The 13,171-nt window shown below is 34.9% G+C and overlaps 1 protein-coding gene across 1 annotated transcript in view; it reads right to left on the bottom strand.

The window, feature by feature from the left end:
- Window positions 1-42: 42 nt before the first annotated feature.
- Window positions 43-13,171, bottom strand: part of LOC106872929 (phosphatidylinositide phosphatase SAC2) — a 701,722-nt gene continuing 688,593 nt past the window's right edge. Inside the window, exon 12 of the mRNA XM_052975847.1 lies at window positions 43-4,597. Within this exon, the coding sequence (XP_052831807.1) occupies window positions 3,409-4,597 (1,189 nt within the window). The 3' untranslated portion in view covers window positions 43-3,408. The remainder of the gene's footprint in view (window positions 4,598-13,171) is intronic.

The raw sequence follows: 13,171 nt of genomic DNA, 5'->3' as shown, positions 1-13,171 counted from the left end.
ATGTGAAACAAGGTGGAAAAAAGAGTACTCAAATACCAAAGGTAAAGTAATATGCTTTATTTAAAAGCAGCAGAAATATAACAAAAGCTGTTACTCAGAGTTTCACGTTCCCATTCATCGGACAGTTTTGTTAAAATGGAACAGAAATAACAACATAATCAAAACTAGTTAAAGAATACACCTTTAAAAATGGATTTGTTTCATTGGTCCTTTCAATTAACGGTCTTAAGCATGCGATGAACAAAATAAATGAATTCAATATAAATTCATCCTATTGCAAAATTGAAGAAAACCTTAAATGAACGGGAACATGAAACTCTAACAGTTTTTGTTATGTTTCTGCTGCTTTTAAATAAAGTATATATATATATATATATATATTTGGGAGTGTGGATGAATATATGGTTGCATAGATATGCAAATACATGTATATGTATGTTGATATAGAGGTCATATTAGGGAAGCTTTAGTAATATATTTCTATACTATTTATAACATATTTCACATTTTCTGCTCTATGAACTGAACTTAGTATTAATATCAATTGAAACATATTTACAATTATTTTAGAAAAAAACAACAATTTTTGCATTTACTTTATAATCATGTTTTGTACACTCAGCTTTCATACCTGCAATATACCAGTAATTAACAAGGCCACACAATTTAACAAGGGAGCTTCATCATAGTTTCTTGACCAGTTGAATATAGCAACCGAAGAGCCTCAACTCGTTCCCATGCTATCATGAAAATTTAATAAAAATGTTTTTGTCACATTCAAAAGAAATAAATCATATTTAACTTGATAGATCACTTCTGTGCCATAGATCTAATACAAATATTGATTTCAAGTTTTGACATAGGGCCAGCAAGTTTGGGGGAGAGGATAAGTTGATTACATTGACTCCCAGTGTTTAACTGGTACATATTTTATCAACCCTGAAAGAATGAAAGGTAGAGGTAGCTTTGGTGGAATTTGAACTCAGAACATAGAGACAGACAAAATGCCTTAGAAAATTACTATTTGTAAATCTCACAACGAGAGATATTCAGCAACAGTACTTTGTAGTAAAGATTATTTGCCAACATATATAAGGACACAGATCGTGTCATATAGCCAGTAGCAGATGAGGCCTCCTGGGGATAAATTACAGCAACATTCGTCCTAAACCAGGACTGCCATGTTATATTGGCAAACAATCTTTACTACAGATGAAATGCCATTCAACATTTTGCCTAATGTGCTCATGATTCTGCCATTTTGCTGCCTTACAATAATAATAATATTACATAACAACAACCACCAAGTTATCACTATCCCTTGAATTGCAATAACATTTTGAATTAGTCACAATTGGTGATAGGTGTATGTCACCTGGTAACACCACCACCTGGATGAAGAGGGGATACTACTGTAGGCCCTTTGGTATCTTCCATAGAGACCACAAGCATTGAGATAAGGTCTCTGGTTTGAGAATTACCTATGAGTCCTGGTTTCTTCCTCCTCTCATCAATCTCTTAAAGACTTTGGTTAGCGGAAGTGGGTGGGTTGTTGGGGGTTGCTGTTTCTTTGCAAATGAAGCCACAAACAGACTTATGTCTGTCATGAGCCCAAGGATTCATAAGAACAGGGCTGAGCCCAGTTTCTATGGAATACGAGTAACTGAAATGAGGACACTTCTCCCTGGATGGGACACCAGTCCATTGCAGAGTTAACTTCCCAACTATTGCTGGAACTCATTTACAGCTGAATGGACTGGAGCAATATGAAATAAAGTATTTTGTTCAAAAACACAATGTACCGTCCAACTTAGGGATTGAAACAATGGTCTTATGATCATGGGTGCAACACTAACCACTAGGCCATACCCTTTCCCAATAAAGCCATAATAAAAGCAAAATTATCTTTTTTTTTCCTCATTATATATAGACTGAGCTGGAGGGCTTCCAGGAAATATCTATTGAGAGATAACAATTAACAGAAGAAGAGTTAATTAACACAATTAGTAACATTTTGTATTGCAATAGTTCTTCATCTCATGAAATATGCAGAAATGAGAGTGTTGTCAAAGAAACAAGACGACCAAAGAGCTACAGAGTTAAAGTGACTCATATACCAGAACGGGACAGTGCTATCACTGCAGGCAAATAATCCAGCTCTCTTTATCCCTTAATCTGGCTGTGTTAGAAAGGACCTGGAAGCATATATTATGAACAAATCATTTGCATTAGAGCCACTTCTTATCGGAGGGCTTGTCATGTGTTTGGTTATTAATATACAAACTGTAGACAGGAAGAAAGTAGAGATTAGTCTTATAAAAGTCTTGTCTTTTAAAAGAGTAAACTGTGACAATAAAGTCCTGCAACATTAAACTAAACATGTTGAGTGAAATCATAAACATCACAAGTTTCCAATTTAGTTCCATAATATGTGTGAATGATTGCAAATGAGTTTGAAACTAAAAGAAAATTTGCTGGAGGCTTTTTTTTTTTTCTTTTTTGGTAGTGGAGTGACTTTAGGGTGGTGGTGGTGTTTGGGCTAGTGTTCCTTGGTGGTTTGTGTTGTTGTTGTTGTTGGTGGTGGTAGTCACGTTGAGGGCTTAAAAGATTTTAAAAACTACTTTCCAAAATCTCATGTTTCCAGATATTTTAAACAATAATTTAATGAAGTGAAAATTAAGCCAAAACAAGTCAAATATCTTCATTTGTTTTACATCCATTTTTTTTCCATGCTAGCATGGGTTAGACATTGAATCAATAGCAGAGCAATGATTCTCAGTGCCTAACAACAAAGACAATTTTGGTGCTCCCAATTGCTTACCCCTTCATACATACACTCAGGGATGACAGCCCTGTAGTCCTCCCTCCTTTTATGCTTCTGTGTACAACATATTATATACATACATATATATGTTACAAAACTTAACATGAATTTTCTATTTTAAATATTAATGTTCATAATTATTTGTTAATTAGCTTTAGGTTAATTAGAGTAGAAGGCCAGTTGCATTAAAAAAAATATTTTTTTGTCCATTTTCTCCTTTTTGTGTGTGTGTGTGAGCAAAAATAGATGCGAGTTGAAAAGTAATGAAAATATAACTCATAAGACACTCTGAGAACAAATAATGGAAATATTAAGATTTGAAGAAAATTACCTTTTTTTTTTTTTTTTTTTTGGTTATTAATATTTGTTAAAGTTTTGGTAAAGAACTCTGCAGTTTCTTCACATTAGTCATGTTTTGAAACAACCAAAGTCATTGTTAAATGCTAATGTTCATAAATTCTATTAAAAATAAATTGTAAAGTTATGTAAATCATGGAAGGGAGAAAATATTCATTAAAATGAAAAAAAAAAAAAACGAAAGGAAGTTTAGAAATGGTTGTGGGGGAGGTGGTGGGGGTGGGTAATTATATAAATATAATTTGAGTTTCACATTCTCTATCCTTCAATTTCTCTAAAACCTGTTCTTTCAATAGATCAACAGTTGCTTTCGAAGAACTTCGGGACATACTTGATTGGATTTTCTGGCCAATTTTTGTGAAAGGATTGTTTTCCAATAACAGCAGCGGTTTTTGCAGATCAGGATAGGTATTTATATCAGGATGAGAACTAATTGCACCATCACTGAAGGAAGGTTTCAAAGGTAAGGGTCTCCTTCGTTGGTTTGACATGTCTCTAGAATGTTCTGCAAGTTCAGTTGAGGCGTCACCATAATTAAAGTGATCGTAATTATTGCTACTGTCATCATAATCATCATGGATGGAAGCTGGATAAGAACTGGCATAAGTGTCAGGAATGTTGCTCATAAAGTTCTCCTGTTCTGTTTTATTATTAAGGGCCATTCTGGAGTTTTCTATTTCAGACTCAGAGGAAACTAAATCTAAGCTGAGCAAATTATTGAGTTGATCTGCTGCCTCAGATTTTCTTGTTTCATCGATGGCAGTTGAAATCTCTTGAGGTAATTCTTCAGGATCAACATCAGAAGAAAGACTCAAAGATGTCACAAAGAGCTGTTTAGGGTTAGTAGCTAAAATGCCACAACTTCGAAACATTACGTCCGTATTTTCATCTTGTGTCATATCCAGAAGGTTCTTGTTGCTCACAACATCCGTGTCTGATGACTGAGGCAGATTCCCAGCTCCTTCAGGAGGCAGATGTTTCAATGAATTACCTGAATCAGAAACCTCATCACCAGAATGTTTTGTACTAATGGTCAGGCGTTCCATACTCGATTTAGTTTCTTTATTACTGTAGAATACAGTTGGAAGTCGCAAAGCTTTAAGGTTGACATTTTTAATGGGATTTAGGTTATGTAAGTTCAGCTTTGGTAGTTGAAGGGATGTTCCTCTGAGTGGGAGGCCAAGCTTGTTGGAGAAATCTCCCTTGTGAATGTTGCTTTCAGTGTTAAAGGAAAGCTTGGGAGATAGGAAGAAACCATGATTCTGCTGTTGGTTAGGAAGTTGTTTTTCAGTTTCTTCTTCTGTTTCATTGAGACTCGATTCTGATACATTTCTAGGAAGATTAATGGCAGCCAACGATGTTTCTTGCAACTGTTTCCCAATGTCAATCACTTCAGGGTGTGGTTTCAACTTCATGCTGCAAAAACAATAACAAAAAATAGAAATATTAGTGAAGCATATTAACTTAGACATTTAAATAATGATTCTTCTTCATCATCATATAATAATAATAATGATAATAATAATAATAATAATAATAATAATAATAATAAAAATAATAATAATAATAATAATAATAATAATAATAATAATAATCCTAATTCTAACCTGAAAAAGCTATGGAAAGTCACCTGGAAAGACAAGGTCCCAGACATGGAGGTTCTCTCTTGAGCTGATCTGCCAAGTGTTTTACAAACTGCTGAGGAGATCGCAAGTCAGGTAGGCAGGCCACTTTATTTGAATGCCTGACCCCCAACTCTCCAAGAGATTGTTTTACAGTGAACTGTCGGAAGGCAAGTGCACACAAGATGGGCAGAAAAAGCACTTAAAACACACTCTCAGGCAGAACTCATTTTTGCCATATGAGTGGACTGGAGCAATGTGAAATAAAGTGTCTTGCTCAAGGTCACAACACACTGCCAAGATTTTAACTTATGACCTTACAATCATGAGCCAAATATTCAAACCACAACACTCTGCTCCCTTTCTATAATGGAGAGCTACAGAACTTGGACAGAAGAACAATGCACAACACATTCTACCCTAAAAGCAATACTGACTGACCCCTGCCTACCAAGAAAGGAAGAAGGCAGAGGATTACCAAACACAGAAGATATTGTCAATACTGCGATAAACTGGGTCTGAAGAATTATGTTGTATAGAGTAAAGACAGAATACATTCAGCAGCCAGAGATAACAAGAAAGTGACTGAAAGAGAAGGAGGATTTGGAGAGAAAAGGAAGAACAATGGAACAAGGAAATGGAAAGAAATGGAATTACATAGCAAATTCATTCAACAAATTGGCAATGTTGGAAGTAAAGAATACTGGGTCTGATTGACAGATGGAAACTTGAAACGAAAGATTGGAAACTTGAAACAAAAGATTGGAAACCCAATAATAATAATAAAGATAATAATCCTTTCTACTTTAGGCACAAGGCCTGAAATTTGGGGGAGGGGGCGAGTTGATTACATCAACCCCCAGTGTTCAACTGGTACTTAATTTATTGACCCTGAAATGCAACGTCAACCTCGGTGGAATTTGAACACAGAACATGAGTGAAATACCGCTAAGTATTTCATCAAAAGCACACTAATGATTCTGATAGCTTGCCAGCTTATATGATAATAATAATAATAATACTTTCTACAATAGGCACAAGGCCTGAAATTTGGAGGGGGGAAAAGTTAGTCTCAGTGGAAATTGAGCTCAGAAAGTAAAGACGGATGGAAAACTGCCAAACATTTTGCTTGGCATGCTAATGACTCCACCAACTTGCAGCCTTAAGTAATAATGATGATGATGATGATAACAACTGTTACTGATTTAGGCACAGGGTCAGGAATATTGAAGTGTGTGGGGTCAGTCAATACTTCATTTTATTAATCTGGGGTGGCAGGGGGAACAAAATGCATATTTGACATCAGCAGGATTTGAACTTGGAACATAATAGGTCAAACCAAGTACTGCAAGGTAGTTTTCTATCTTGTGTTCTAACACTTCTGCCAAGCCAATGCTCTAATAATAATAATAATAATAATAATAATAATAATAATAATAATAATAATAATAATAATAATAATTATATTTATTTATTCCTTAACCTTTTGGCATAAAAGCAAAACAAGTGATGCAGGCTTGAACCAAATTCACTGAGTCAAAGAATCTAATGCTCAACCAGACATCCTCCCAGGTTGTGAAGGAGGCCACTGTTTCTATGAAAGTCTCTTGTTTGCAGATTTCTTGACAACAGATGGGAGATATATTTAGATTGGCAGCAACTTTCCTTCTTTGTTAGAAGTTTGATTCTTGAAACGAGAAAATTTCAATTGCTCTTTGAATACGGAGAAAGTCTTCGATTCCTTACAGAGGAAAGGAATCAGCAGCAGTTTCCATTGTCAGATTCTTCTTCAGCTTTTTTTTATAGAGTTTGAATAAATTCATGATGAATAAATTCAAAAGTTTTAAGATGAAAGAGTGGGGGAGAGAATGGGAAAATTGGTAAATGCACAAAATGTCAACATGCAAACTACCTGAAATGAATGAACAGACACTCACGTGCATATTATTGAGGTGCATTGTGGGTAGTTAAACTTTTAAAGCAATTATTTTTGTGCAATTAAGTTTTTATTTTTGTAAATTTCTAACACATAAAACTGATGTATAATTAAACAGGTGATTAATCAAAGTATTGTTGTATATAAAATAGTCCTGCTAAGCTCTGCACATGCACATATTGTGTTGAATAGATTTAATACAAAAGAAAAGCTACTGCCAAAACAAAATACAGAATGTTACCAATCTGTGTGCAAAGATAAAAATGTGAAATAACAATGAGGACAAAATAATTTCCCAATGTAAGTCCAAGATTTGAAATTTTAGGAGAGAGTTGATTGATTACGGCCACACTAGTTCATGATTGATACTTAACTTTAAATTTTATTAATTGCTGGAGCCAATAAATAGTACTGGTGCTGGTTCTACATAAAAAAGCACTTAGTATGTTCTATGAAGTGGTCGACATTAGAAAGGGCACCCAGCTGTAGATACCATGCCAAAACAGACAATGGGACCTGGTGCAGCTCCTGGCCTTGCCAGCTCCTACCAAACCATCCAACCCAGCATGTAAGACAGACATTAAATGATGATGATGACAGAAGAATGGTAAGTCATGCTGACAGTACATGATTAAGATTTAATTAAATTTTATCAACTTGAGAGTGAAATAAAGCAAAGATGACTTCAGCAGGATTTGAACCTAGAATGTAAAGAACTAGAAAGAAAAAAAACATCACAAGGCAGTTTGTTTGATGCTCAAATGATTCTGCCAAAGATGTAGAGGAGGAGAAAGAAGACTAGGATGCAGAAGAGTTATTAGTGACAGTGGTGATGGTAAGGAAAGCACTGGTGATGATAGTGATGATGATGATGATAGTGATGGTGATGATGATGATGGTAGTGATGATGATGATGATGATGATATCTAATTACAATGTATTTTTTTTTCCGTGGAGTCCTCAAGTTTTGGTATTAATTACACCTTGTGTTGATACCATAACAACTTCTCTAAAAAGTTTTAAATATTTATATCCTTTGCGTCAGGTTCTTCTTCGTTTTATTTTATTTTATATTTTTAATTAATAGATGCATATATTCCTAAGAGTATTTTGCCTAAACATCTAAATTTTTCATGGTTGAAAACCTACCAGCAACCACCAACCTGAGGAGAGGTGATTATAATTCACAATATAACGACATTTAACAAAGTAATAATGAACAACATCAAAACACAGCGTGTCTATATATGCATAGATATAAACAATGTATATATGTATCTGTGAGCGTATGTATATAGATACACACACATATACCCACATACATTTATATGTATATATTTATATATGTATATTTATATACATGCACACACATATACATGCACACATTTTACATATATATATATATATATTCACGTGTACATACACACACACATATATATACATGCACACATTTTACATATATATATATTTACATACACATACACACACACATACTGTGTATACATAATGTGAATTGAAAATTATTCAGTGTTTGGTTACAATTCCTGTGATGTGTGTATGAAGTTATAAACATATATATACGTGCATCATATATATGTGTGTGTGTGCGTGTATACGTATATATGTAGATACATAAAGTAAATAAATGATTGTGAATATATATGTATATAGATATATATGTATGGATAGATGTATATAGATATAGATGTATGCATATATATATATATATATACATATATATATATATATATGCGTGTGTGTGTGTATATGTGTGTGTGTGTATATATGTGTGTTTGTGTATATATATACATATATATATAGATGTGTGTATGTATATACATATAAAAGTATGTGTATGAGTATATATATATATATATTTATATATATATATATATATATATATAGATATATAAAGATGAATGCACCTGTGCGTGTGTGTATGTATATATATGTATGTATGTATAATGCGCGTATGCTGTACTAAACTGAGAACAGTAATAAAACCAAACAAATCAATACTTTGTGAATTTCAATCATGACAATTCATTTAGCAATTTTAATTTATCAAATATTTCACATAAATCTTCCGATGATAAGAAATCCATGCAAATTCTGCCATTCTGCATCACACACAAGCGTACATCTACCACCAGACGTATGTGTGTTTGTGTTGTCTTCACAACTGTGTGTGTGTTTTCAATGGAACCAATTCTTTAAAAGGTGTCTCTCAAGTGAAAAGTAGATAGTGAAATGGTGCAATAGATATAAATCAACACCTTTTTACTGGAGACAGCCGGTGTCTTCTTACGTAGGAAATGTATCACTAATTTTCTGTAGATAATCAATATTTTAAGAAAGCATGAAATCGTCAGCAGACTGAGGACAAAACACTCAAAAATTAAAAAAATGGTCATCGTAATCGTTGCTTTAATGTTCATTTTTCTATGCTTGCATGGTGTTTATGGAAGCAGGTTTTTATTTTTTGCAAGGGTGAGTGCCCACCCTTTGCCAACTCTCATCTCTTTCTAAGCAAAGTTGGAGATGCTTTTGGAAAATAATGGAAATCACATTTATTTAAAACAATTACACAATGTCAAGAGCTACAAATATAGTTTCTACTCTAGGCACAAGGCCTGAATTTTGGGGGAGGAGGCCAGTCCTTTAGATTTACCCTAGTATGCAACTGGTACACCTAATTTATCGTCCCTGAAAGGATGAAGGGCAAAGTCGACCTCAGTGGAATTTGAACTCAGAATATAAAGACAGACAAAATACCGCTAAGCACTTTCACCCAGGGTGCTAATGTTTCTGCCAGCTCACTCACTGAGATACACATATATTAACACACACACACACACACACATAGAAAGCATAGCTTAGTGGCTAGGGTATTACATAGCAAAGACAAGATTCTTCAAACTAGTGTGAGGCTACTCATTATCCAATCTAATTTGGGGACTTAAAGACAACAACATAAAATTTAACTTCGACTGGCTAATTCTCTCCACACCTATACCATACGATAAAGATAGGAAATTTTGCCCATTGTGCAATACGGAACTGTTCTTCATTTTATTCTCGAAGAATAAACTGGTGAACACGTTCATCGAAAATGCATACAGATGTAAACATTGGCAACCCCACGCATTTTTTTCATACAATTAACCCATACTAATTTATATAACGTAGACGACTTACCTATTTATCTATTAGTTTTTCACATAATTCAAGCGATACAAGTTAATTATACCTTTATATGTATAAAGCTATGTCAACACTGCATGTATAAATACAAGATTAATTCCCCTTTACGGTCCCATTATACATAACACACTCTTCTTCCATTTCTATCGGGTTTTATAATCATTTTATTGACTTCCCATTCTAAATTCTAAATTTCTTCTTTTCCTTCCTCCTTGTCCAATGTGCTGTCTCGTAGCACTGCAACCTCCAACGGTGTTTTCAAATAAGATACGTAGCAAACTTCTCTACCCACAGTTATCACATTCGGTTAAAATGTCTTACGGTTAAGTTGGATCCTATGTATTTCCCTGAAGAGAAGATTACATCCCTATCAACGTCACTTATCCCTTTGGAAGGAACCATTTGTAATCTTCAAAACATATGTCGGAAATAAAAGAATTCATTTAACGTATGTGTATTACTCCATTTATTAAATTTATATACATATATATATATATATATATATATATATATACAAGTTTCTGGATTAGTTCTGTAGCATGCCGACAGATGGCAGCACTTGGTTGTGTGCACAGTGAAAGCTAGCAATAACCTTCATGAGGCAGTGTGCCAAATGACATCACTGTATTTATTTCACAAGTTGTGTGTGTGTGTGTGTGTGTGTGGGTGGGCGCATGTATCATCATCATTGTCATCGTTTAATGTCTGCTTTCCATGCTGGTATGTGTTGGATGGTTTGACTGAGGGCTGGTTAGCCAGAAGGCTGCACCAGGCTCCAATCCGATCTGATAAAATTTCTACAGCTGGATGCCCTTCCTAACACCAACCACTTTGAGAGTGTAGTGGGTGCTTTTTATGTGCCACCGACATGGGAGCCAGTCAGGCAGTACTGGCATTGACCATGCTTGAATGGCGCTTTTTACGTGCCACCGGCACAGGAGCCAGTCAGGTGGCAGTATATGTGTATGAAAAATATCACTGAACTCGCATTTGAATGTTTGTAGCTGTACAGAACAAAATCATGACCGAATGGATGCATCCCAGTCTGATCAGGGGGCGCTGTAGGCTGATTCAGTGTATTTACACCTATCTGTCTGTGGCAAAAAGTTTTGTCCATCACAAAATGATTTTCTTACAGGCTCAAATATGCCTCAGACATATTTAAACTGGTGACTGTATTTGAACTTGTGATTCTTAGTGCTGTTACTACACACGCACACACACACATGTGTGTGTGAGAGAGAGAGAGAGAGAGTATCTGTCTAATGTCCTCTGTTCCATGCTCACATGGGTTTGATGGAATTTGTTGAAGTGGATTTTCTACAACTGGATGCCCTTCCTGTCACCAACCCTCACATGTTTCCAAGCAAGGGAACATTTCCCTATAACCAGACAAGTTTTGGAAAACTGGAAACAGCATGCGTGACACTTATGACTCTCTTACTTTTATCATCCAATGTCAAGGCAAAAACAGTAACACACACGGACACGGACACAGCTGGCTTCTTTTAGTTTCCCAAGGTTTTGGTTAGCCTGGGGTTATAGTCGGCAACATTTCCTAAAGTTGTCATGTAAAGAAATTGAACCCAAAACCATGTGTTTGAGAAGCAAATGTCTTGCCACACACACACACTGCAATAATTATCTGACTTTTTTTTCTGCCATTCTGCATTTGTTTCCCCACTTGTGGGAGCCATGTTTACTTCAATATTTCACTTGCAACACATATCAAACAAAGATTTCACATTCTTGGACATTTGAATGTCTTTTCAAATGTTTCCACTTTGTTCTTCTTCAAACTACTTACATTAGATAACAAGTGGCCACTCCATTGAATGACATTCTCACCCCAGAATCTTGTCTTCGCTATCTAATTTACTGGACTTAACCAAACATTGCACTTTCTCTCATTGGACGATACTTCACACTTCTTAATATCTATCGAGAAACCTTACGTACAAACAATCCTTAATGTTGTTGTCAAATGTTGGTTACATCATACACTTCATATTATTTATGGACATTCTGCTACTTAGAGACTACGTAGCATTGCGTTCTACAATTGAGATTTCTTAATATTGCCTCAGACAACTTTGGGCTGCTTGGATTTAGTCATTATCATCATCATCATCGTAGACCTATGATGATAATGATGCTTAGAATGGCTCATTCTGCAATGCATGTCAGGATTATTGAATTAGCATGGCAAACACCCCTTCAGTGAAAGAAACGTACAAGTACCATCACAATACACATGCATGTTAGTTACCCTCTGTTCAGAAAGATGTGCTTCTATGCAAAATTCAACCTACTTAGGTGCAAAACTCTGGCCTACAGATTAATCCTTTAGCATTCCGATTCCTCTGTCAAATGTATTGCTTATTTCCTCACATTGTTTTGAATTAATCACACATTATTTTGTAGCTTCAAAATTTCAATGGTGCGTTTGTTTACTTTTACAATGACATTGTAGGGTAAGTGGGAGAGATTGGATCTGGTCAATTTTAGCATAAAACATGTGGAATATTTTGGCTGGATATGCCCAGACTAAATGCTAAAGAGTTAAAGTGTAAACAGATGGATTTTTCCTTATCTATTAAAGGAGGTACAAGCACTTTCACATGCACGCACATGAGAGAACTTCTGCCTACTAAATTCATTCAAAGGGCTTTGGTCAGCCTGAGGCTAGATTTAGTAAGCTTAGTGGAAATACTGACCTCAAAACCTAGGTTGGTTCAGTTAGTGAGGTGTTTATTTTTTATCTTAGAAGATGATGACAATTGTGATGGTAGCAATGACAACTGATGACAAAATTGGTAACTATAACAAGGTATAACAATGATAACTATGATAGCAACATTTGATAACTATGACGGCAATGATGACAAGTGATGACAATAACTAAGATGGTGATGATGATGTTTATGATAATGATGATAATAATAATCTTTTATTTTTTACTTGTTTCAGTCAGACTGTGGCCATGCTGGTGCACTACATTGAAGAATATTAGTCAATCAGTCCCAGCAATAATTATTTTTCCTTCCTGGTACTTATTCTCTCTCTCTCTCTCTTGCTGAATTGCTAAGTTACAGGATGTAAACACACCAACAGCAGTCATCAAGTGGTGGTGGGGAACAAACACAGATACAAAGATAAACACATACACACACATTCTACGTATATATATATATATATATATATATATATATATATATATATATATAT

Source organism: Octopus bimaculoides, chromosome 22 (assembly GCF_001194135.2).
Source record: "Octopus bimaculoides isolate UCB-OBI-ISO-001 chromosome 22, ASM119413v2, whole genome shotgun sequence".
NCBI lineage: Eukaryota > Metazoa > Mollusca > Cephalopoda > Octopoda > Octopodidae > Octopus > Octopus bimaculoides.
This window is presented reverse-complemented; position numbering and strand designations above follow the sequence as displayed.